At 53.6% G+C, this 24725-nt stretch overlaps 1 protein-coding gene across 1 annotated transcript in view; it reads right to left on the bottom strand.

Moving 5' to 3' along the window:
- Positions 1–642: 642 nt before the first annotated feature.
- The window catches only part of BMP7 (bone morphogenetic protein 7), a 77662-nt gene continuing 53579 nt past the window's right edge, over positions 643–24725 (bottom strand). Inside the window, exons 4-7 of the mRNA XM_033095432.1 lie at positions 9294–9491; positions 6004–6080; positions 4368–4478; positions 643–1267 (exon numbers count right to left, since the gene is read on the bottom strand). Coding sequence (XP_032951323.1) covers positions 1118–1267; positions 4368–4478; positions 6004–6080; positions 9294–9491 — 536 coding nt within the window. The 3' untranslated portion in view covers positions 643–1117. The remainder of the gene's footprint in view (positions 1268–4367; positions 4479–6003; positions 6081–9293; positions 9492–24725) is intronic.

Below are 24725 nucleotides of genomic sequence, written 5' to 3'. Positions count from 1 at the left end.
TTCAAGGAGTGGAATGTTTGCAGAGCCCTCAACGGGGGTCTGCAAATGAAAAGAGGAAGCCCAGAGGCCCAGTTGGAACCCAGACTTCAGAACACTGCTGCTCGTGAACAACAGATGGAGGGCCCCACTTGGGGAGGGATGGCCCCCTGCCCAGCCCTAATCGAGAGCTAGGTTTCCTTGGTGCTTCTGTAAGTAGGGCCACGTTGGCCGGAGTTCAGGGTGAAGTTGCAAGTTCTGTACTGAATGTTGGCCTCCTTACTCTGACCTTCACACTGACGTCCTAGCACGGAGGGAAGCTGGAGAGCCACTTGCCAACATCTGCCGGCCTTCCTTCACCTGCCTCCGTTCATTTCTGCCCTCACACGCCCAGCGGAAGGACAGGACGAAGCCCATGTTCCCTTCAGGGTCAACACGCCCCTTCCTCTGGGCAGGAAGTTGCCTTTTCCCCTCCCAGCCAAATCTTGGATTTGGGTAAGTCTGCGTAAACCCTGGGCCTCTGCAAGCCTCAGAACGGAACCCGAATGGAACGGACAGGGGGCCTCCCCCGCCCTCCGCCAGCCACAGCTCCTGTTTACGAAATCAGAGTAAACCAAGAAATGGGGATAAATTGTTTAGGAAAATATATCTGTAACATCCTAACCATTTTCATTCATTCGTTTTATTGTGACATTTGTTACAGGAACTTCCGCGTCAGTTTTCCTTTAGCACAGACACAAACGTGCCCGCCCCTCTCCGCGCCCTTTCCTCCCGCTGCTGGGTGGCCTGGCCGAAGGGCGCCCCTAATTACTCCTGGGAACGAGTCAGTGCACGGCCGACACTTCACAGCCAATGATCGTGGCCGGGCAGTTTTTCTTGATCTATTTTCCTTCCTGTTAGGTTTTGCCGGCAGCAGCTTGTAGGATCTTGTCCCTAGGACGACAACAAAAGACTGATGAAAAGCCATTTGCCTCCCAAATTCCTTAGTGCTCCTACACCGTTAAAGCTGGGGAGGGGACGGGAAGGTCTCGCGAGAGGCGGTGGTCTGCGGGCTCCTTGCCACGGCGAGCAGTGGGAGACGCTGGGCGGTGACAGCTGTCCGGAAAAATGTGGCCCCAAAGGGTCTGCCTTCCGGGAGGGGCTAGTGGCAGCCGCAGGCCCGGACAACCATGTTTCTGTATTTCTTCAGGATGACGTTGGAGCTGTCATCGAAGTACAGGACAGAGATGGCATTGAGTTGAGTCGGGGCGCAGCAAGGCTTGGGGACTGTTTCCGGGTTGATAAAGTGGACCTGGAACACACACACCAAAACGTTGGCAGCGGTGAGAAGCCGTGAGTCCCTTCTCTCCGGCCTCCTTATGTCTACAAGGGACACTACTGCTTGGGCAGCATGACTACAGGTGACATGCACCAAGCACGCCCAATGCGCGTGATGTCTAATCACTTCGTTCTGTGATTATCCCCGTCTCATGGACGAGGGAACCAAAGTGTTTATCTGGAGGTTTGTCCGCACATAGCTGGGAAGTTAGGGGCTCAATCATTCTCCGTTGGGGGCTGTCCTGTGCTCTGTAGGATGTAGGCTCAGCACCCCGGGGCTCTACCCACTAGAAATCAGAAGCACTCCACACCCCACCCCACCCATCCCCATCATGACATTCAAAAGAGTCTCTGGACAGCAAATGTTCCCTGGCGGACAAACCTGTCCCAAGTTAAAAACCACTGAGCTAGACTAGGGTCCGCCTGCAGGCCGAATCCTGCCCCACTGCCTGGTTCTGTGAATCAAGTTTTGTTGGCATACAGCCAGGCCCACTCCTTTACTGATATCTCAGGCTGCTTTTGCACTGCAAGGGCAGAGCTGAGCAGTGGCAACAGAGAACTTACGACTCTCAAAGTCAAAAATATTTACCACCTGGCCCTTTTCCGAAAAATATTGCTGATATCTGGGCTCGACCTGGCCTGTCTGAGGAAAATATAATGCAAGTCACATGTGTAATTTTAAAAGTTCTTTCAGCCACACTGAAAAAGCTGGGAAAGAAGCAGGTGAAATTAATTTAAATAATATATTTAATTTAACCCAGTATTTCAAAACTATTATCATTTCAACATGTGCTTAACATAAAATATCCTTAATGAGACATTTCACTTTTTTTTTTTAATACTTTAAGTCTTCACGACCCAGTGTGTATTTTATATTTATACAGAAACATCTCGATTCAGACTGGGCAAACTTCAAATGTTCAAGAAGCACCTGTAAAAGCGGTTACTGTATTGGATGCCACAGGTCTAGACCATACGAGACTATTTGCCTCTTGAGGCAAATAATAATTTAAAAAAATAATAATTAAAAATAAGAGGAAAAGAACTAGGGCAAACACTTGAGTGGACGTCAACAAGAAAGCAGACTATCCAGAAGGTAAGAATGAAGAAAGAAGCCGGCCAGTCACTCAGGTTTACTGCTTCTTCTCACTAATGGGCTTCTGTGTACCTCACAGAGGACCAGGGTCAACAGCAAACAAATTCAAATGCCTGCAGGGGCCACACGAGTGCCACCAATGAAGTGAACAAGGCCAGGAGTGAGACAATAGGGAATAGTGAGGAGTGGGGCAAACTGACTACAATCTACTGAAGCCAGTGCAAGCAGACGTGCCGAGTGTTCAGGGCAGACCGGAGATTTGGTTCCTGTTTTGCTTTTTTTAAAGGTGAAACTCCCATGTCTGCGACAGACCATGGGTGCCAAGTGACAGCACTCTGGTCGCCCCTGCTCACCAGCCTCCAGTCTGTGACTTCTGACATAGACAAGCACACTTTTTAAACTTTTTATTAGGGACAATTTCAAACCTTAAAATCGAAACCTTTCCCCATCTCCTTCACTCTTGAATACCTTTAAAGCAAACCCCAGCTGTCAACTGTCAACTCCTTTCCTCTGTATGTCACTAGGACTCTCTAGAAAGCGAGGATTCACCTCCTTATAAGATCCCCATTTCAGAATAATTGGAGGATTCATTCTGATCCTAGAGGTCTCTGGTAAAACACAGATTGAGGGGGTGGTCCCAGGGCTCTCCAGGCAAGGTCAGAGAAGGGTACAGGTGTGCCCCTGGCAGCCCGGGAGGCACTCCCGGCCCCTCCCAGGGGCCTCAGAGCAGGAGCTTAGGGGGGATACTGTACTGGGGAACAGGCTGGGGGACTATTCATGTCCAGCCTGGGAACCGTCAATCCTAAATAGGCCTTGCAGGTTCCTGTTGGGGGAGGGAGGGTCCTGGCAAAGCAATGCCAAGAAAAGAGGCCTCCCCTTTAAGGGTAGAGCCTGGTCCAGCTGAAAGGAATAGAGGAGCTTTTCCTCTAAGACGGAACACATGGGGCAGGGAAAGGGAAGAGAAGGGCTACTAACCAACAGTAGCATTAAAGCTCCGTAACAAACAGAAGTGCAGGACAGAGGGAGGGACCTGGGTAGTGAGCTGTCTGTTATCAGAAGCATTCAAGCCAGGGAGGATGACCAGTCATCAGGAAGGGCCCAAATAAAGGTCATGGCAGGGAGCTAGATAACCCAGGTCTTCGAACCTCAGATTCTAAGCTGAAGAACCAAGTCCCTAAGCTTCCTGCGGCTATCGGTAGAGTAGTACAGATGACATCTACTGAGTGTCACCAGTGCAGGATGCCGTGCTGAGAGCTTTAATTTCATTATCACACTGACCCCTCCAATGACCCCATGGAAGTTCAACCTGAAATAGCCCCATGGCGACCCAGCCCGTCTTCTATCCCAATATCCTGTTTGTCATCTTCCTGTCACTTCCTCCCTCTCAGAAGGAGGAGGAATAGTAAACTCCTTTGTTTACTGTATGGTTTCCTCCTCTGGAAAACGAGGCCCTGAGGGCAGGGACCAGTCTGTGCTGTTCCCCAAAGTGTCCCCAGCTCCCTGTGCAGGGGCTCCAGACAGTAGACGCTCCATAAACACCCTTGAAGGACTGAACTGCGAAGTTCAAGGCTAGTAGGAGGGGGAGACACGAGCTCTGAGCTCTCCAGCTCCCGACCAGGGGAAGACCAGACACGGGGGGTAGGGACAGGCCTGTAGGCGTGGAGCAGACATGGCGCCAGCAGAGGACAACAGTCCCCAGACAGAGGCAGGGCCAGGGCCCGTCTCCGTCAGGCAGTGACTGCTACCCACAATCCTCTAGGAATCCACGAAACTGTTCTAATTTCTTTTAAAATTAACGAGAAACAGATAAACTTTACGGTTGAAGAATCCACACCTTTATGCCAACACAGTAGTAAAATATAATTTTTAATCTTTTTTTACTAGAGAAAGGAGCTCTTGAAAACAGAAGGGCCCAGGCCCCCGTGTGGTCCTGCTCCCCAGCTGCCCACGCCCCAGGAGGCGGGTGGGCCCCACTCACCAGTGTCTGCACGATGGCATGGTTGGTGGCGTTCATGTAGGAGTTCAGAGGGAAGGCGCACTCCCCCTCACAGTAGTAGGCGGCATAACCCTCGGGGGCAATGATCCAGTCCTGCCAGAGAGAGAGCGAGACAGACAGCAAGTCAGAGAGAGAGGCCGAGAGAGAGAGACACACACACAGAGAGCTGCGTCCAGAACCAGATGGAAAGTGTAGCTGTAGGGTCCCACCCTCGGGACCAAAACCCTCCTCCGGTGGGCCAGAGATCAGAGACACGGCCCACGCCCTCCTGAGCAGCTGGGGGTCCTGCAGAAGCAGGAGAAATGGGTGGCAGCCTTTCATGGTCCCAGCGGAATGCAAAATGAGAGAAGGACCACTGCAGGGCCGGGCTGAGCCCCGAATGGACACTGAGTGGCTTTATCGGAAGGTGGCACAGAGAGGGGTGGCTGGGGTGGCATCAACTTTACCCTTACAGGGCGATAACAAATTGGCAGTTTGCAAAAACAAAACGTCCCTGCGTCAGTTCACCTACCTGGGAGGCGGACTAATAACCCGTAAAGGTGAGAATTAACGATAGAGTAGAGGGCCCAGCACAGTGTCTGGTACGCCCGTGCTGCTCCTAAACAGAGCGCATGGCCAAGCTTGCCTTTAGGGTTGGGTCAGCAAGGAAATACTGTCCTAGCAATAAATACAACCCTCCTTGACTCTAGTCCATGGAACCTTCCAGCAGACCCTGGAGTCGGGGGCTCTGTTCCAGCTCTCGAGCAGAAACCGGTGCCCCGAAAGAGCACGGGTGTTGTCATAAGTGTGAGGACGGAATCAAGGGGGGTACAAGCTGGCTGTGTGCACAGGGGCCCTGGGAATGTAGGTGGGCATGATGATACCTAGGGGAGAATCTGGACTCTCCGATTTGACCTGGTGATCTTACGACAACGCCCCGTCCAGCGATATCTGCGCTCCATGGGGCAGGCACACTGCAATGCTGGTGGCTGCATCTCCACTGCATGGAAGACGTCTTAGGGGCTCAGACATCTTAGGGGCCCAGGATGTCTTAGGGGCTTAAAGGTGTGGGACGCTCTGACCCTCACTCCTTTCCTAGGATTCATCCCCTTCCCTTTGCCCCACTCCATCCAAATGGTGCCCGAGGGGGCAGTCATGTTCCTAAAACATGATCCCACCCCTAAGACAGCTGATTGGTTCAGGACCAAGCACCTGATCCGAACTGGGCCAATCAGTCCCTTCCCTGGGAATCTGAATCATGAAAGGGGGAAGGAGGGGCAAACAGAGCAGAGGGCAGGAGCCAGCTCTCCAGGCTGCTGGATTCTAGCACACAGGCTTGGCCACATCTGAGAGAAACAGCCCGCCGCAGGATGGAAATAGGGTTCACGTGAAGAATGAGGTTCAGAGTCCAACGTGTTTGGGTTCCTGGTTCTAGCTTGAGTCTCAACCACATTTCTGCTCTTGCTTTCATGAGGTACCCCGGATCCTTAACCTAAATCCTCTACCTTAGTCAGGACACTTGATACCAAAGTATTAACTGATGTAGACGAGACACACGAATCAGCGCCCATGTGGGACACAGCCTTGGGGGAGGAGTGGGGAGCCCACGTGGAGGGTGGATCCGGCCACGCCCCCTTACCTGCCAGCCCAGGTCACGGAAGCTAACGTACAGCTCATGCTTCTTGCAGGCCTGCCTCTGGTCAGTGCTGCTGTTTTCTGCATGGACAAGAAAGCAGAGGAGCAAAGTGGGGGAGCGGGACAGGAAACACACACACACACGTGTCCTCAGTCTAAGGCATTGGTGGGAGCACAAACTCAGAAAGCTGGAGGGTGTCTTTTCTGACACAAATGCCATTCGAGGACCTGTAGCCTTAAAACTCTCATTTTCAGCCCCAGCAAACGGTCCTACAAGGGAGGTGCCAATGTCCCCTTCCCTCGCTCACACAGTCTTAGCTCACAGCGCTCTCTGGACCCTTCTGTGGACACTGGTTTCTTTTATACACACATGTTGTTTAGATGCTGACATCTGCCTGGATTCCGGAGGGAATGGAAGCCCATCCACAGCCCACAAGGCCGGCTGCAGGAGGGATCTTCCAACCAGCCTCACCGAGTGAGGCCAGCTCACCACGCAATGCTCACCCCTCCTGGGGAATGAGAAGGGGCACAGATAGGGCCCATCGGTCCCCATCAGCACCACCACCAAGAAGAAACAAGAGGGCAGAAAGTCAACTCCCACTGGCTTCCTAGAAAAACACACTACTGAGGTTTCTCTGAGGACTGAAAATTATGCACCAGGGTTTTCCAGAAGTATGTAAGGTTTGTAGGCATTGGGGTTAGGAACCGAGCATTGGTAAACATGTAGAAATCTCTGTCTCTCTCTGTCTGACACACACACACACACACACACACACACACACACACCACACACCACAGTTGCTTGTCCACAACTAGCTCCATGAAATGCTCGCAGCCTTGGTCTGTTGGGCCTTGGGTTTCAACACTAAACCAAATATCACAGCTTTGCTTTAAGACAGGGTTGGGAAAATTGGCACTCAGGCTGCTACCTGCCCTTCCGCTGCTCCTGATAGACACTGCTAATCAATCACAGCATTTTCTTCTCCCTGAGCCCTCAGATAGCTTCAAATCCTTCTTTACTCAGTGCACCAAGCAGCTGGCAATGTTGGTGCAGAAAGGGGGAGAAAAGGGACACTCAAGTAGTAGGCCCAGCCCCGCTAACCCTCCCGCCCTGCCTCACTTATCCCAACAGCCAGCTGGTGAGCTGGAGGCAAGGCTGCTGCTTCATCCATCTGCAGGAGACCCCGCCTGAGCAGCGAACGAGTGCTGGGGCTCAGCTTCCAGCCCCGAGGGGCATCTGATGAGGATGGCCAATTTCCAGGAGGTCAAGTCCAAATGTGGGTGGGGGGACGGAAACGGAAGGGCAGCAACGAGCCCAGTCTCTCAACCCCAACCCACACCCTGTGAAGCAGTGAAGGCCCTGGGGGTGGGTTAGCCTGCAAGAAAGGAAGCTTCACGGCAGGCAGCACGCTACAGCATGTGTCCTTCCAACGTATCAAGTGCTGCCGTGACACGATTCAACATGTGTGGCCCGACGACTGGACGGCCAGCTGCCATGTGAGGTAATGCACTGCGAAAGGGCATGAATACTGTCTCACACACACTCAGTCTGGCTCTCTACGCCTGCAATGGGACCCAGGACTCGGGATTTTTTTCTTATTAAACTTCCAGGTAGGATTTAGATGAACTTCCAATGGGCCAGGAAGTAGACAGCTATGGGAAGGAGGCAGATTCCCGGCAAGGTAGAACAGCTGCCATGTTAGGTAGTGAGAGTCCCGTCTGGGGGGGTATGTAAATGGAGGCCTGATGAGGGTTTGATGAGGATGCAGTGGGGGAAAGCAGGTGTCGAATTCTGAGACTTTGAGGTACCCCTGATAGGTTCCAGGACACAGGAGTGTTTGCTGGGATGGAATTTGCCAGCACTTCCTGCCTGGTTGTACGGAGAGGCCTCTAACGAGGCTGCCTACTCTGACCCCCCCGCCTTGCTCCCCATCATTCTCAGAGCAGCCAGGACGATCAGAACGATCGTCCTATCGCCCCCAGCCCACACCATAGCTTGAAACTCTGCCAAGCCTTCCAAATCTGTTTTGGATGAAGCTCAACCTCAAGATATACCTCCCAAGAAGACACTTGATCTCGCTCACCTCCGTGGCCCCTGTCCCCTTGTCCCAGCCTCCGGGCCCTCTCCCCGCCCCTCACAGGTGCCGTGCAACCTCCCATCGCAGATCTCTCTCTGCACCTGCAGGTCCCGCTGCCTGGAGAGCTGGAGTCGACCCAGCCTGGCCTCGTGGGTGCCTGCGCCTCCCACAGCTCTCGGCTGGGAAGTCTGCTCTGAACCCCCTTCCCCAAAGGTGAGTCACCATCCCCCAAGTCTCAGCCCTGTCATGGGTGTGGCTGTGAATGACGGCCTGCTCCTGCAGTCCCGAGGGCAGACTATGCCGGCTTTCACCATTGAACCCCAGCACAGAGGAGGTTTCCAATCAAATTCAGAGACTTGGGTGCTTTTTGAGGTGGGGGTTCACAGACCTGTTTTAAAAAAGGATGGATGCTCCTGTCAGAACAGAACCCCAACAGAACCCTGCACACATGGGGCTCCATCTGGGGCCCTGCTCCTAAAAACCTCACCAACCACAGCAACCTTCTCCCTCGAAAAAGAAAAGAAACAGAAAGTGCAAAATCGACTAGGTGAGGCAAAAGACGGTACTGACAACATGAAGGTATTTGGGGGGCGGGCTGCTTTGCCACTTCACTACTGTTTTCTAAATACTCCCATGTTCCCTTTCCGTGCTCCCTCAGACTCACCCCGGGCCCAGGAGGCAGGAGAGCTGATGTGCTCTCCAGCCTCGGATCTTTCTCTACCTCATGACCAACCCAGAGCTCTGGAGGAAGGACTCTGGGTGAGAAAACCCCACACTTAACAAGTATTAAACTTTGCCACGAGCTTCAAATACTTTTCACTTGAAGAAATAAAGGAAAGATGGGCAAAGTCCCCCCTTTCTCCTCTTCCCCACGCCTAAGCAGCAGCCTCCCTGGGGAAGTTGGTGTGGAGTCTTCCCACGCATGTTTTCATAGTTCTTTCATTTATTTGCAGCCATTGTTTTGTCTACTTAGAAACTTACACGATTGGCATCGTGTTATACTCATGTTTTGGTACTTGCGTTTCTGAATAAATTTATGGCTTGGACAAAATGCACAGGGTGAGCTCTGAGCAGGAAGGGATTTTGTGGGTTTTGCTTCCTGCTGTGTTGGTTCCAGAACCATCTGTGGAGCACATGAGTGGATTTCGAGTCGCTCCCCGCTGGGGCCCTGTGGGACCCCGGGGTCTGTGCTTTGACCTTCCCCCGCCGGGCGTACCTGCCACGTTGGCCACCCGCAGGGCTTCCTGGTTCTTGGGCGTCTTGGAGCGGTTCTGGCTGCGCTGCTTGCTGCCCGTGGAGCGGGTGCTGCGGAGGTGGACCTCGGTGGCTTTGAAGAAGGCCACCATGAAGGGCTGCTTGTTCTGGGGCCCGTGCCGCCCGATCAGGCCTGCCAACTTGGGGTTGATGCTCTGCCCTAGACCGAAAGCAGCCAGAGGCATAGAAGAGAGGTTAGAGGAGAGGCCGTTGGCGGGTGGTCGCATTCGCGCTCACAGCTCACGCACGCATTCGTTACCCAGCGGTCCAGCCTGTATTTATTCAGCACTTAACTCTATGCCAGGTCGTGTTAGGAGGTTGGAACACACTGGGGAACCACAGACAGAAACCCCTGTCCCTGGGCGTGCGTGCCAGTGGGGCAGGCGGGCAGGAAACATAGACCGCAGGCGTCTCGTGGTGAAAGCACGAAGCAGGGGGAGTGACAGGAGCCGGGCTGAGGTCTGCAGAAGGCCTCCAGCTACTCAGAGTTCCCCTCACATTTCTCTGGGCATAGCAGGTCCCACCGTCTACCTAATCCCGAGAGCTGGGCGCAGTCCTGCTCGGCGCCAAGGAGGGTGGCGACGGCTGCACACAGCCCCGGTGCCTGCCATGGTCTGCGGGGGGCCGTTGGAGCAGGGAACTGGGTAACAGTGAGGGACGGAGCCCCGTGGGGATGTGGGGAGAAGGCAAAAGCCCCGAGGTGAGAGCCAGGTGGGCGTGTCCAAGGAGCAGTGCGGAGGCTGGCCTGGCCGGATCAGAGCAGGGACGGGGGAGAGGGGCAGAAGGGGCGAGCAGAGGGCTAAGTGGTGGGGGGCGGCAGGGCACAGGTAACACGGCCTGTGGGCGTCAGCGAGGGCTCCTCCTTCCTCTGTTTACTGGGTAGAAGAGCGTCCCCCCAAATATACGTCCCCTAGAACCTCAGGATGTGACTTTGCAGATATAATTAGTTAAGATGAGGTCATAGTGGATTAGGAAGGGCCCTGATCTAATGACTGCTGTCCTTAGAAGAAGGCCGCATGAACACACACACACACACACACACACACACACACACACACACACACACACGACACCATGAGAAGATGAAGCGCCAAGGAACACCAAAGTAATGCCAGGGGCCACCAGCAGCTGGAAGAATCAAGGTGGGGGCCTCCAGAGGGTGTGCATTGCTGGGGCACCTTGATTTTGGTCTTCTGGGCTCCGGACAGTGAGGGAACAAAGCTCTGTTGTTTTAAGCCTCCCCCACCCCCCGCCCCCGCCGCTTGTGGTACTTTGTTACTGCAGCCCCAGGTTACTCATATAGTCTGCATGAGGTGGAAACCACGGGTGTTCGAGCCGAGGAGGGGGCAACTTGAGTTGTTTGCAAAAGACCATCTCAGGCTGCCCCTGGAGACTGGACTGTAGCATCAAGGAAGGAAGCCAGACACCCAGGGGAGGTGACGTGAACTGTCCAGGGACACGTGACAGGGATTGAACCCAAGCAGTGGGAGCAGATTTGGCCAGAGATGGCCAGAAACTTGACAGTTCATTTTTAAAATCCATCTTTAGAATTTACTTTATTTTTAATGTTCTGTTTTGAGATAATTACAGAGGAAGTTGCAGGGGGAAAAAGTACACAGGGAGGCCCCATGTACCCTTCACCCAGTTTCACCCAGTGGTCAGATAACTGGAGCAAAACGTTCAAACCTGAAAAACGATCAATCCTGAATCTATTTTGTGAGGAAAACTGACAGAATTTGCTGAGGGATTGGACGTAAAAGGTGTGAGAAAGGGAGGAGTCACATGTGACTTCCTCACTCTCGGCTGAAGCACCTGGAAGAAGGGAGGAGCCATTTACTGAGGTGGGGAAACCAAGGTGGGGGCCACGGCAGGGGTCAGCCGGGAGGGGAGGCTGGAAGGCAAAATGCAGTGTGGGTTAGCAGCTGTTGTGCGAAATGCCCACCTGACACCCAAGGGAAACTGGCGGGTGGCAGCGGAATGTCCCCTGGGCTTGGCTCCTGATCTGGGGCAGAGACAGACTTGGAACTACGACGTGCTCTGGCCCGGTGCCAGCCTTCTTGGATTCAAGTCCAGCCTCCACCGCTCAACACACAGATGCTCCTCAGAGCAGAGCTTTGCACATAGAAAGTGCTCAATAAATGCCACTTCCAGCAGTGGTCGGGGCTGGTGTGGAGACTGGACGAGCTCACCTGGAAGAGCGTGCAGGTGGACAAGCAACGTGAGGGTGGAGCCCAGGAGCCTGTCTCCACCCCTGAGAGGTCAGGCGCCCGGGACAGAGGCTGCGCAGGAGTGACCAGAGAGGAAGGACCTGGAAGAATCTGGAAGCAGCTTGGACAGGAGGAAGGAGAGCTCCAAGAGGGTATGGGATCCCAGAGACCGAGGGGAGGAAGTGGACGGAGCGATCCCGGTGTCCTGTGCTCTTCGCCTGGGTCCAGTGTGACAGCTGGAGAACAGGCTGTGGGCTCTGACAACGAGGCCACTGGCCAGTATGTATTTAATGGCACGTCTCGTGGTGATAAGTGTTCCAAAGAGAGATAAAAGCAGGAAACAGGACAAAGAAAGCCTATCTCACTCATGACAGAACAGCTCAGAGAGGATGAGTCAACTGCCCAGGGACACCCAGCTTGGAAGTGAGGGAGCACAATTTGAACCCAGGTCACGCTGTGTAACCACGACAGATATAATGCCCTCGAGTTAGGTCAGAGGGGTCAGAGGCCAGCGACAGTGGTGCTTCTGGAGGCCCTGGGCCCATGCACATCTGGAATTAACTACACCTGAAGCCCCCCAGACGGGTGGAAGTCAGGAAACCCAGCCTCCTGAGGACCAGACAAGCACCAGGGGGTTCGCTTTGGTTTTTTAACAACGAGCGTTTCAAAGACCAAACTCCCCATCCACTGCTATTTTCCCTTAAATTAACCCCTTTAACATTGGCTCTCCCGCATTCTTTAGCAGGGTTTCCCTGAGTTCACCCATCTATAATTGGAACGATTCTATAAAAGGAACCATTAAAGCTGAGCCCCTAGGATTTGTGTTCCCCCCTGGAAGGCTTTTAGGGCAAAATAAAAATGCCTCGCCTGAAAACCCGAGGCTGCTCCAGATATAGTAATCCATCACTGAGAGCGGTCACCGCACTACTGAGGGTGGGGGTCTGGCAGCTCCTGCAGATATCAGGACAGCCAGGGCTAGGGCTCCATGGCCTCAGCTAAGAACTGGGTGACAGAGTGGAAAGAAGAGCGTCTCCAGGGGATTTATACCCATATCTGCCCCTGATCAGTCTGCTTGGGCCAAGAGAGGTGAAGATGCCTGCTGGGGCCTCGATTGTCTCATCTGTAAAATGGGGATGATGCCATTCGTCTCACCCTGCCCCCTTTTCTTGGTACCCAATTTTCATTTCGGCAGCTGGGCCTTGGCTGACCTCACTCTGGCCTTGGTGGGGCTGGTGGTCTAATACATGGCAACTAAGCCTCTGGCTACAGTGATTGGTTCAGGTACAGGCACATGATCTAATTCAGCCAATGAATGGAAGAGAGCTATTCTGAAAACTTCCCACTCTAGCATTTAAAAGCAACCTTCTCTCTTCCTAGACAAGACTGAGGGAGGAGGGAGAGATGAAGCCCCAAAACCCACCACCACCTAGTGACAAGCGGATCACGTTTTCTAATGGGGCTGACCTGGTGGGAGGTGGAGCAGAGAGACAGGCAGGATGTCTGTCTCTGGTGCCATCACTGAGCCACTGGATCAAACCGGTCCTGAAGCTCACTTCCTGTCCCAGCCACCAGGACAAATACCTCCTCCCTTGGTCATTTAGTCTGAGCTGCTACTTGGGGGTTGTTCTGGCCCTTTCCTCAGAGGTTTGAGGACTAAAGAATGTGGTGAAGAGTCATCCCGGACCTGACATAGAGCAGGCACTCGGGGGCATGTGTGGATTGTTCTCCTTGTATCACCAAGTCTGACAACAGATTAAGGTTTTCACCCTAAAGGCTGAATGACACCACAGCAGGCATTTACCTTCAACAAAAGCCAAGAGTATGAAAAACTACAATGAGGCATCACTTCGTTCTCACTAAGATAAGATGTCTAAAACAAAGGCAGACTAGACACAAGTGTTGCGGGGCTGGGGTGATGTGGAGAAAGTGGGATCCTCCCATGCTGCTGGTGTAAGTACGAAAACGGGGCAGATACTCTGGAAAACAATCTGTCAGTTCCTCAAACAGTTAAACAGAGTTCCCATAGGACCAGCAATTCGACTCCTATGTGTGTACTCAAGAGAACAGGTTCTCACGAAAACCTGTGCACGAATGCTCACGACAGCACGAGTCACAAGTCAGAAGTGGAAACAACGCACACGTCCATCCATCAGCAGGTGAAGAGATACACAGAGCGGTGGCATATTATTCACCATCAGAGGAAGGCCGTACTGATACCTGCTACATGGCTGAACCTTGAAAACACGACGCTACGTGAAAGAAACGAGCCACAAAACATCACACAGCGTGTGATTCCATTCGGAGGAATTGTCCAGAACAGGTAAGTCCACAGACACAGAGAGTAGGTTAGTGGTTGCCAGGGGCTGGGGGAAGGAAGGTAATGGGGGGGAGGGGTGGTGAGTGTTCATGGATAGAAAATTTCTTTTCAGGGTGTGAGAAATGTTCTGGCATTAAGTAGTGGGATGATTGCACAACAATGTGAATATACTAAAAGTCACCAGATTGCACACTTTAAAAAAGTGAATTTTATGTTAGCTCAAATTTTTTTAAATGCAAAACAACAGGGGTAAGAATGATCTGCCAACCAAACACCGGGCGACAGTGTTTTGTAGTAAGGATGCCTGGCACTCATTGGCTCTTGATGACCATTTTCTCAGTGAATACATGACCCTGTGCCAACAGCAGATGGAGCGCTTACGGCCCACCCAACCCACAACACAGCCCCATGGGCAGACACGTGATCTCACTTTGCAAAGAGAAATAAGGCTCCCATGATTAAGGCCTGGGCAGGTGGTCGGTGGGGGAATCAGGATTCGAACCCATGGCTCCCTCCTGGGCCGCTTCCGGAGCTGCTGCTAAACAGGGCCAAGTTTCCCCAACATGGAGCGGGGACTGCATGTGAACCTGGAGGTCCCCTTGGCCCAGGACCACATCCTGAACAACCAGCATGATGGGGTGGGGGGGGAACAGACAACTTTCTCCCAGCGGCAGGTCTTCTCCCCGGTATGCCTTGAAATGTCAAATATGTGACCACAGTCGTTTGGAAGAACTTGGAATGGAAGATTCTGAAGTGGGTTCATCCCCCTGGCTGCTTCTTGGGGTGTTGGGGGTTATAAAAGCACTACCTGTGCCTGCAAACAGAGCAACACGCAGAGAAGACAGCAGATCCCCTGGAACTCCTACACAGAGGCTCGGTCTGGGGGACCCATCTCCCAGCCATCCCCGGACACCGGGACCAGCTACGGAACCTATAGGGACCCAGTGCAGAATGAAAATGCAGACCCCTTGTCCAAAAGTTATTAAGAATTTCAAGACAGCATCAGCAAAGCCATTAAACCAAACACGGGGTCCGTGAGCGTCACCCCGGTGAAGCCAGCCGGTCATGCACATGCAGACACACAGAAACACGTGTGTGCACTTCCTCGTAATTAGGATCGTGCTATCGCTGCTGTTTCACAGAAACCTGGTTTTTACACACTGTACCGTGGACACCTTTCCACTGAGCTCAGCGCTCGAGGCCATGGAAGGGCTCCATCTGGAAACTGCTTTGACTCATCCTGGCCTGCAGACGGCCATTGAGGTTGTGTCCCAGGTTTGAACAAATGCCTCTTATTCTTTTAGTAGTACATTCAACAACTAGTTATGGAGCACCCACTGTGGGCCAGGCAGTGTGCTAGGTGTGGGTACCATGGTTAGCTCAGGAGCAGACCAGAGAGGGAAGGGACAAGCGGGGACTGGTCAGGGAAGGCTGCTGTGCCATGGGGTTCTGGGGGAGCAGCATTCCCAGCAGAGGGCACAGCAGATGCCAGGTGCAGGAGATGGGGACATATGTGCTGTGTTTGCCGGACAGAAAGGAGGGCAGTGGTGCTGGAGAGAGGGAAGGGGCAGCAGGGGATGAGGCCGGGTCATGGGAGGGCTATGGATCGTGTTCTAGGTGTGACAGCAGCCACAGAGGGTTTGGCAGAGGGCAGTGGCCAGAATTCTGTGGTGAGAGGCACTGGGGCTGGTGTGTGGGGAACAGATGGCGGCAGGGGTGGGTGGGGAGAGGAAGCCAAGTGGTGGTGCTGAAACGAGGGCCCTCCCTCCCTCCCTTTCGTCTTTCCTCCCTTCCTCCTTTCCTTCCTCCCTCCATGCCCTCCTCGGGCCCAGCTCATGAGCTGCTGTCCTTTTCTAACAAGCTCAATGACGCAGGGCAGGGATGGTCCCTTCACCCACTGCCCAGCCAGCACCAGAGAGCATGCAAAGACTGGGCCCAAAGACCGTCATGAGACAGGTGACCGAGAACACAACGGCTTCTCCCCCCGGCGCTGGATGTTTGTCTCTGCATGGCTATTGCAGGGTGTGCAGCGGGATCCAGGCTGCTCCCCAAAATGTATCCAGACAACACCAAGTTTCCCCTGGGCAGCAAAATGTCCCAGGTGGAGCGTCACAGCTTTCCATCTGCCCTCCCCAAACTACATGGTCATGCCAAGGTAAGTTCATTGCAGCCAAGTCTTTAACTGCAAAACCCGAGACGACGTGGGGCTTTACCAAGACGAGGCCACTACATTCAGGGCCACGGCATGGGGGAGCGACCACCCCTTAAACAACTCATGCCGTTAGTCACCAACATTCCTGGCGCAGTGTCCAGGCGAGTGTGGCTCTGCGCCCCGGGGGGTCATCCCTGGAACAAGACAGGCCCAGGCTCTCGTGGATCCCAAGGAGGAGAGGCCCCTCAGAGCAGCCCCTAAGGGAGGGGCTGGACGTAGTAACAGTGTGATTACACGTGACAGGAAAGACATTTAAAGCCTGCATGAACATCTGTGGGGATGTTCATACATAAAGACCAGTTCTGTTTTAACGCTCCCCGAAAAGGCCGGGAAAGATTATATTGCAGGAGAGGACAAGTTGTTTGGCTGGGACAGGAATTCCTTCTGATTTTATGATGTTACAAATATACAGGCTTTACTTAGCACGTGCAAGCGTTGGTTTGGATTATTTGTATTTAAATGTCCGGGACAAGTGACAGTGAATAGCGAGCCAGGCCAAATGTATTTGGCAGAGGAACTGAGGTAGGTGGATTCATTGACTGAGGCAGAAAAAAAGAAAAGATACATACATCATATTTTAACACAGGTCTGTATCGTTGGGAAAGTTGAAAAGATTGATATTGTAGCCAAGGGCTTAACAGGTTATGAAACACACACACACACACACACACACACACACACACACACACAAAAAACATAAAAAAAACCACCTAAAGATTTTCCCAAGAATAGGGTTGCCAGATTTTGCAAATGAACATACAGGGTTCCCAGTTCCATGTGAATTTCCGATAAATGAATAATGTTTGCAGTAGGTGGGGCATACTTGTATTAAGCAATTATTTGTTTACCTGAAATTCAAATTTCACTGGGTGTCCTGTGTTTCATCTGCCAAGAAGTGTGCCTTAAGTTAGGATAGAAAGGTTATAGCTGAGCCCTCCGCAGCCAGCAGCACGGTGACAGGGGGGGAGTCTGGCCCATGGGACAGGCACGGAAGCGGGCCCAGGGCAAGGAGCTCACTGGCTTCTTCTTTACTGGAGCTCATGGCTTGCCTCTCTGAGCTGTGTTTTGCTTGTTTGATTTTTTTGGCTTTTTAAATGTTTCGTGAGCTCTTTTCGGTAGACTGATCTGTAGATTTTGACACATGTATGGATTCCCATAATTACCACTTCAGTTAGGACGCAGAGCATCTCCACACGCCAAAGAAATGCCCTTGTGCTGCCATTTATTTCACGGGTCGAAACCCGGGGTGACTCTGCTCCCCAGGGGCCATGTGGTAGCGTCTGGAGACATTTTTGGTTGTCACAACTTGGGGAGGATGCTACTAGCCTCGAGTGGGGGGAGGCCGGAGACACTGGTAACGTCCTACAGTGACAGGACGGCCCACAACAGAGAAAGATCTGGGCCAAAACGTCTGTATTGCTGAGGTGGAAAAACTCTGTGGGTCACACCTTCACCCCTTCCAGCCTCTGGCAAAGACTGACTGGTCCTCCTCTAGCTTTGCGTTTTCCAGGCCTTTCATATAAATGGACTCCCACAGTCCTTTGCCCCGGCGTATGTCAATCTGCCTGTGTGTGATTTGCCCACAGTGTGGCATATTTCAGCAGTCCATTCCTTTTTGGTGCTGAGCGCTGTTCCACAGGATGCATGAACGCAGGTTGCGGTGACGGACATCTCAACTGCTTCCCGCTTGGACCACCGTGAATACTGTGAGACGCATCCACAGGAGCCTGTGTGGACCAACGTTGTCGTTGCTGTGATCACACCGAAGTGAGGTCCGTCATGTGGCCTGTTTCCCAGTCTCTGCACACTCTAGGTGTCCACCTGTTCCCATTCACCACACCTGCGACCTGAGGAGGCCAGGGCAGCTGCCCAAGCAGGCTCTGCTCCCACTCCAGAGCTGAGTGGAGAAGGTCCAATCCTAGGAGCGTCCGGCGAGGCCGAGCGTCTGGTTGCAGACCCCGCTGCCATGCCCAGCCCCCTGGTCCCTGCTCTCCTTCACCCAAGGAGGCTTCCAATCAGACCCTTCCCAGCCTCACCTGCAGCTCCTTCCAGGATGGATGCTGCAGCCTTCTCAGAAATGTCTTCCTCCCTAAGAAAGAATTCCTCCCATAAGAAGAGAACATCCTCCCTCCAGCCCATCTGCTTCCTTCCTCCACGCTTAGGGATGTGGAGCCAGCTGTCTTGCCAACGGTGCTGTGATGAGTCTCAGGACACAACGCCAACACACGCAACATGGCGGGGCCAGGAGGGAAAAAGGCTTAACTGCTGTTGATACTCTAGCCCAGGGGTCTGCAAACGACAGCCCGCAGGCCAAACCCAGCCCAGCGTCTGTTTCTGCAAACAGTTTTCTTGGAACACAGCCATGTGCATCCATCCACATATCGTCTGTCTGCTTTCACGCTGGTAACGGCAGAGGTGAGCAGTTGACAGAGAATGTCGGACCCACAAAACCTAAGACATTTACTATCTGGAACATGTCAGAAAGTTTGCTGACCTCTTCTCTAACCAACTCTACTTCCACTGACTTCCAGACTTGTAAAGAAAACCATAAATGTCCCCATGAGATAAGGCTTTCTATTTCTATTATTTGCTAACGAAAGTCTTCCTGACAGAGTTGGTTCTGTCCGTTATTGGTTCTCAACAAAGGAACACCCATTCTGAGTGTTTGCTCTGAGCCCGGCACTGTGCTGAGCCCATTTCATGGGCAGGACTCTTGATCCCATATTTACAGATGAGCAAAATGAGGTCGCAGGCATGAAGCCATGTCCCCAGGACCCACTGCCGGGAAGGGCAGAGACGGAGTCCACACCCTGGTCCAGCTGACTCGAGCCTACGGCACCTCCGGGGCCTCCTGGGGTAGGAAGGAAGGGAGCAAAGCCAGGCGGGCGGTGGTGTGGGTACTGGACTCTGGGAAGGACACGGGACTCTGAGGGGAGGACACAGCCCAGTGGCACGAGCAGAATCAGCAGGCCCAGCCCAGAGGGAGATCCCCGGGGCAGGCACAGAGCACAGATGGGGCCTCGTGGGAAAGGAGAGGATGCCACCCGCCCACACACAGGGTGGCATCTTGGTTTTCTTGTGGCATCTTTAGTTTCCAGGCCCCAGGCCATCGGCTGCCCCTCGGAGACGCACAGCGTAAGAATGTTCCTCATTAATCGTGAAAAACACATTAATTCCAGCCACTTCTCTCGACAGACCCAGGCCCAAGTGACAAGAGACACCAGAGTTAACACTTGTGACATCTGCCTGGCCCCGATTACCCAATCCTGTCCCGGCCATCACTGCCAGCCCAGCCCTGGAAGGACCGATCCCAGCCTCTGGGTCATCAAGGCCTTTTCTCTCTAGCTCTGGCTTCTGGACAAACAGGATGTGAAGCAATCGGCAGGCACCTTGGAGCCAGCTGTGCTGGGGGTGGGTCACTCGCCAAGCCCAGCTTTACAGGGCTCGGCCTCCACAGCCGCCGTGGGCGAACGGCTCCCCTCCCGGGCCGGTCCCAGCTGCTGCGGCACGAGCATCCCACTTGGACGGCATACGCCCTCAATCCCTTACATGCCTTGCAATTCCATCCGATCCCATCTGGATGACTGACAAGAGGGACACGTGTGCTCGCATCCAAGGAGGGAAGCCCGAGGCTCTTTGCACAACAGACATCCAGAATGCACATGTGTGTGACTCCAGAAAGCAGAGATTGGGTGGGGAGAGGAGAAGGGGCCCTCCTGGTCATGGAGCTCAGGGGATGTCGGGCAGCAGCTGGAAGCCCACCAGGAGGAGGTGTGAGGTGGGGAAATGAGACTGCCAGGTCGTGCTCTGGGATCAGAGAGGCAGGGCTCATGGATGCTAACCTTGTGAGCCTCTACATGCTTTCTTCTGTGGACCAGGGAGAGGAGAGGGGTCCTGTAAACTAGGACAAGACGTTGGCGTCCTCATCTTGGGAACAAATGACCAGGTGCCTCGATGGCTGCAGGGAAGAGAGTCTCCAGTGCAAAGCAGTCTTCATCTGCCCACGGCTTTGGGATGGACGGTGGCACCGGGCCCACCGAGTGTATTGATCGGGAGAACGGCCCTCCTGAGCCATCCTCAGAACGCAGAGCTTGTCTTCACGGACTCATCCTTGACCTCCAGCATACGCTCCCTTCACACTCTGCCTCTTCCTAGGAGAATGAGCAATGTGACAGCAAAAGCTTTGTTCTGTCCGGCCCGTACCCCCTGTGCTTACAACAGTCCCTGGCACATCAGAGGAACACACAAGTGTTTGTTGAGTGAATAAATGTGTGTCCCAAACAGACGAAGAGGCTGTTGACTGCAAGGAGCTGGTTTTCACAGCCAGGTGCTGCGGCGGGGAGAGCGCAGCATCCCTCCTCGGCCTGGGATGCAGGGCCCAGGGCCAACCTGTCCGTCAGGCACGGTGCCCAGGCCTACGAGGCTTTTAGGGGCCCATGAAAATGTTTTAATGTCTCTTAAAATCAGAAGACAAAACATGAACTGTTTAGGGTCGGAGAAAATGTTTTAGTTTTTAATCCAGCCAGGATTATATTCGTCTTTATACCGACGTGGTCATAAAACATGAATTTAATTTTTTTTTTTTTTTAATGGAGGGAGGAGCCCACGAGATGGAGGGAGGCAGCCCTGGCCACTTCTGTGTCGCGGGCTCCTTCACTTAGTCCTGAGCGAAGCCCAGCGTCTTCTGGGTTCTTTTTCAAGCTTCCTCCTCCCCAGGAAAGGGGATGTGGCAAGAACAGCCGGGCGGGAACCGGGATGCTGGAGGGTCCTGGGCTCTCTGTCTATGTGGCCTGGCCGTGTACCCAGCAGGGGCTCGTGAATTACACACTACCCTGAGTCTGGTCCCCGGTGACCACTTTGTCAGAAGGCTTTCCAGTAAAGAGAGAAGGGCTGGAGTCAGAATCCGTGGCGAAGTCCAAGTGTACCCAGAGCTAAGCGACTGCAGTCGCGTTCCTTGGCCTTTTCAGCCTCGGTTTCCTCATCTGTAAGATGTTGGCAATAACAGTGGTGCCACCTGGGCAGGGTCAGTGTGACGATTAAACACATCAACAACAACAACAATAATATCTAACCCGCATAAGCACAGACAGGGCGCTGGGCCCAGGGCTCAGCATTCTGCATGAATTCACTATGGTCTTCCTGCCAACCAGGCACCTCGTCAGACCAGCTGCCCCAGCTCACAGGACGTTGCCTCAGGGAGCAGTGCCGTCTGTGCGGGAGCCGCTAGCCTGTCCCACGTCTGGCCCGGCATAGGAGCCGAGAGCCCGGGGCCAGGCCTGCAGCCAGGGCTCAGCTCTCCCCAGCACCACCTGGACAGCCCCTTGTCAGCTGGCCAGCTGCCCTCTCCAGTGGGGCCAGGATGTGTCCAGATCCCTCCGCTCAGGGCGCCCCTCCTTCTCTCCTCTCCCACCTGCCCCTGGCTGGGATTGGGGAGAGCCTCTCCTCTCTCTTCTGTACAAAGGGAAAGACAAGCAGACGCCAGCCCTTCTTCCCGCGGGGTCCTGTCCTAGAGATGAGACGGTGCTCCCCAGTTGGCTCTGGATAAGCCACAGGTGCCGGGGAGTTTATGGGCTTCTCCCCCCCGGGGAACACTCCCAGAGCGGAGGCCCAGCTGTGCAGCTCCAAGGGGTACTAACAGGAGGGCCGCAGCTAGAGGAAGCGGGGACAGACACACGCTTCCTGGGTGGTCTAGGGAGGCATTTGGAGACCAGGTGAGCAGGAGGCTCCTCGTGCCAAACATAAGGCTTCTGAAGCCCTGTGGTGTCTGTGCCTCCCTGGGATGCAAGCAAGTTCACCCGCGTCATTATCACCAGGTGCTCGTGGGGGGTGAGGAAACTGAGGCCCTGACAGGTGACGGGGCTCCATATCCCAGCAGCTGCTTAGTGGCAGCAAGATGCTGTGCGAGTCCAAACAAGGCCTGGGTGCCATATCCGACTCGGTGCCCCATCTCCTCCCCTCCCTGGTGGGGGGCTGGGAGCTGGGCCTGGGTGCCACCGCCCAGGGACTCCGCTTGTCCAGGTGCAGTGTGAGGCCACCTTGCTCTTGGAGTTTATGTTAATGTGGTAGGAGGTCCCAGGGCAGGGACCAGGCTGTCTCTACAGGCAGCTCAGGGTTGGCACACAGTAGGTGGGCACCAGGCTGCCCAGCAAACGGATCCCAGAATCCACAGACTCCCCAGCAGACCCTGCTGGTCTTTCACCAGTGTAGACATCTAACAGGAAAAGGTTTAGACCTGGAACCTGAAAGGAGCCAGTGAACCATCTTATGAATGGGGGACCCTAAAACATAAGGCACAGCTTTGCCAGAGGGTTATCACCAGGCCAGTCTCCAAGTTACCCAGGAGCTTGTGAGAAAAGGCAGATTCCCGGGCCCCCCCTCAGGGACGCGCCCAGTGGCTCTGGGGCGGAGCCCGGGAATCTGTATGCTCACCGTGCCTCCCTGGGGATTCTGATGGACAGCATGCTGGAGAACTACCATGGCAGGGGGAGAAAAAAAGAACTTCACAGCCTATGGTCTCAGAAATTCCAGGCTCACTTGCTTCCCATCTCATCCCCCAAAAGTCTAAACATTCACATGCCTAACTGGCCCAACTGGCCAGTTGATAAACTGTCCCCTTCCCTGAGCCAGGCAACCACACCAAACAGCCTGCACAGCGCCTGGACAGGCCAAGTCCCAGGGCGGTGGTGCCCATGCCCAGCGCCCCCGTGCCCACCTGGGAGGGGAGGAGACGGGGCACGGAGTCAGGGGTACAGCGTCTAATCCCTACCCTGACTCTAGGCAGCGTCTTGCAATCACCATGCTACACTCCCCGCGGATGCAGAGCGGTCCCCGGGCAGCTGCCAGGATGTGGGGCCCCGTCACCTCTCAGGGGCCTCAGTTTCCTCCCTGGACCACAGGATGGTGACAATAGCATCTAGCTCACTGGGTCCGGGCAGCTGCCAGGATGTGGGGCCCTGTCACCTCTCAGGGGCCTCAGTTTCCTCCCTGGACCACAGGATGGTGACAGTAGCATCTAGCTCACTGGGTGACGGTGAGGGTTACGGGAGACAGACGTACAGCACTTGATGTGTGCTGAGAAGAGCCAGCGCATTTTAGGTGGTGAAGCTCTTTGCTTGCGTGAGCTCATCTAATCCTTCACAACCCCTCACAACCACCTGGGAGGTGGAAACTGTTATTAACCGCCTTTTCCAGGGGAGGGACATTACGTGACTCACCCTGGCTCACGTGGCTAGACACAGCAGAGCTGGGATTTGAACCTGGGGAGTCCGACCGGCTCCTGAGCGACGCTGTAACCATCAGGCTGTGCCACGTCGGTAAGAACCTAACCCACAGCCTCGGGGGGAGCAGCAGCCGGAGGCAAAGGGGCACAAAGACCCTGATTTTGGGGGAGAAAGATGATGGCAAACCTAACACTGGAGGGAACAGAGTTGAGCATCATGTAAGAGAAAAACCAAACCTGGGCCACCTAAGCCAGCGGAGCAGACAGGACAGAGAAGCACAGGACTCATTGGGGTCAGGTTGGGAGGTCTAGCCAATGCCTACCAGTCCAGGGGAACGGTCAGTCTGAGAAGAGGACTCATGTCTGTGTTCGCCTCACTTTTACTGTATCCCCAACAAGGGGCACAGGATTTCCAAGGAAAAAGAAGAGTTGAATGACTCTACTGCCAAATAAGCTTGGAATTCCTTGTGCTGTCAGCAGACTTACAACTGACAGCAGCAAAACAAAAGCTCTCATAAGTCCTGCAGAGATCCATCCTCATGCTTCTCACACTGAACCAATGATAACCCCCTTCCCTTTTCCCTGGAACCCCACCGACGCTTCACGGGACACAGTTAGAGAAATGCTGGTACACAGCAGGGGTTGCAAACTTTTTCTGTAAATAACATTTCTGAAAATAATTTTCAGCTTTATGGGCCATAGACTTTCTGTTACAACAATTCACCTTTGCTCTTATACACAAAAGCAGGCCTAGACAACGTAGAAACCAATGAATGTGGCTGTGTGACGAGACTTAATGGACACTAAAGTGGGAATTTCATGTAAGTTTACATGTCACGAAATAGGCGTCTTTTGATTTTTCTCAATCCTTTAAAAATGCGAAAACTATCCTTAGCTCACAGTCCACTCAAAAACAGCCTGCAGGCCGAATTCTGTCCGCTGAGCATAGTTTGCCAACACAATATAAAAAAAATAGAAAAACCTAGCACCTTTGAGTGCCTTCTTGAGGAGGAGATGAGGGGACCATCAGTAGAAAAAAGACTGGCCTGGAAACAAGACAAGGGTGGTCCTAAACTCTGTGGTTCCCTCCCCTATGGCTCATGGTCTTGGGTGTGTAATTCTGGTTTTCTGCAGCCCAGGCAGACCAAAGAGTAGAGGCCCTTAATAGGAAGGAAAAGAAGCAAAGCCCAGGAGTGATAAAGGCAAAGGCTGTAAAACAGCTACACCGTCTACCTCCACTTGGCAAAGCCCAGCATGGCCACAGTAAAAAGAAAAACGAAAAAAACTGGGAAACTTTGCAGTTCAAATCACAAAGGGCCAAGTGCCCCTAAAAGATAAAGATGAAAAAGACCAACACCTGATCAGAACAGTGGGTAGAGGGTGTGAACAGACGGGTACACGGGGAAGAAACTGCCAAGGGCGCACCTGCGGAAGGGCCC

Source organism: Rhinolophus ferrumequinum, chromosome 23 (genome assembly GCF_004115265.2).
Source record: "Rhinolophus ferrumequinum isolate MPI-CBG mRhiFer1 chromosome 23, mRhiFer1_v1.p, whole genome shotgun sequence".
In the NCBI taxonomy this organism is placed as follows: Eukaryota; Metazoa; Chordata; class Mammalia; order Chiroptera; family Rhinolophidae; genus Rhinolophus; species Rhinolophus ferrumequinum.
This window is presented reverse-complemented; position numbering and strand designations above follow the sequence as displayed.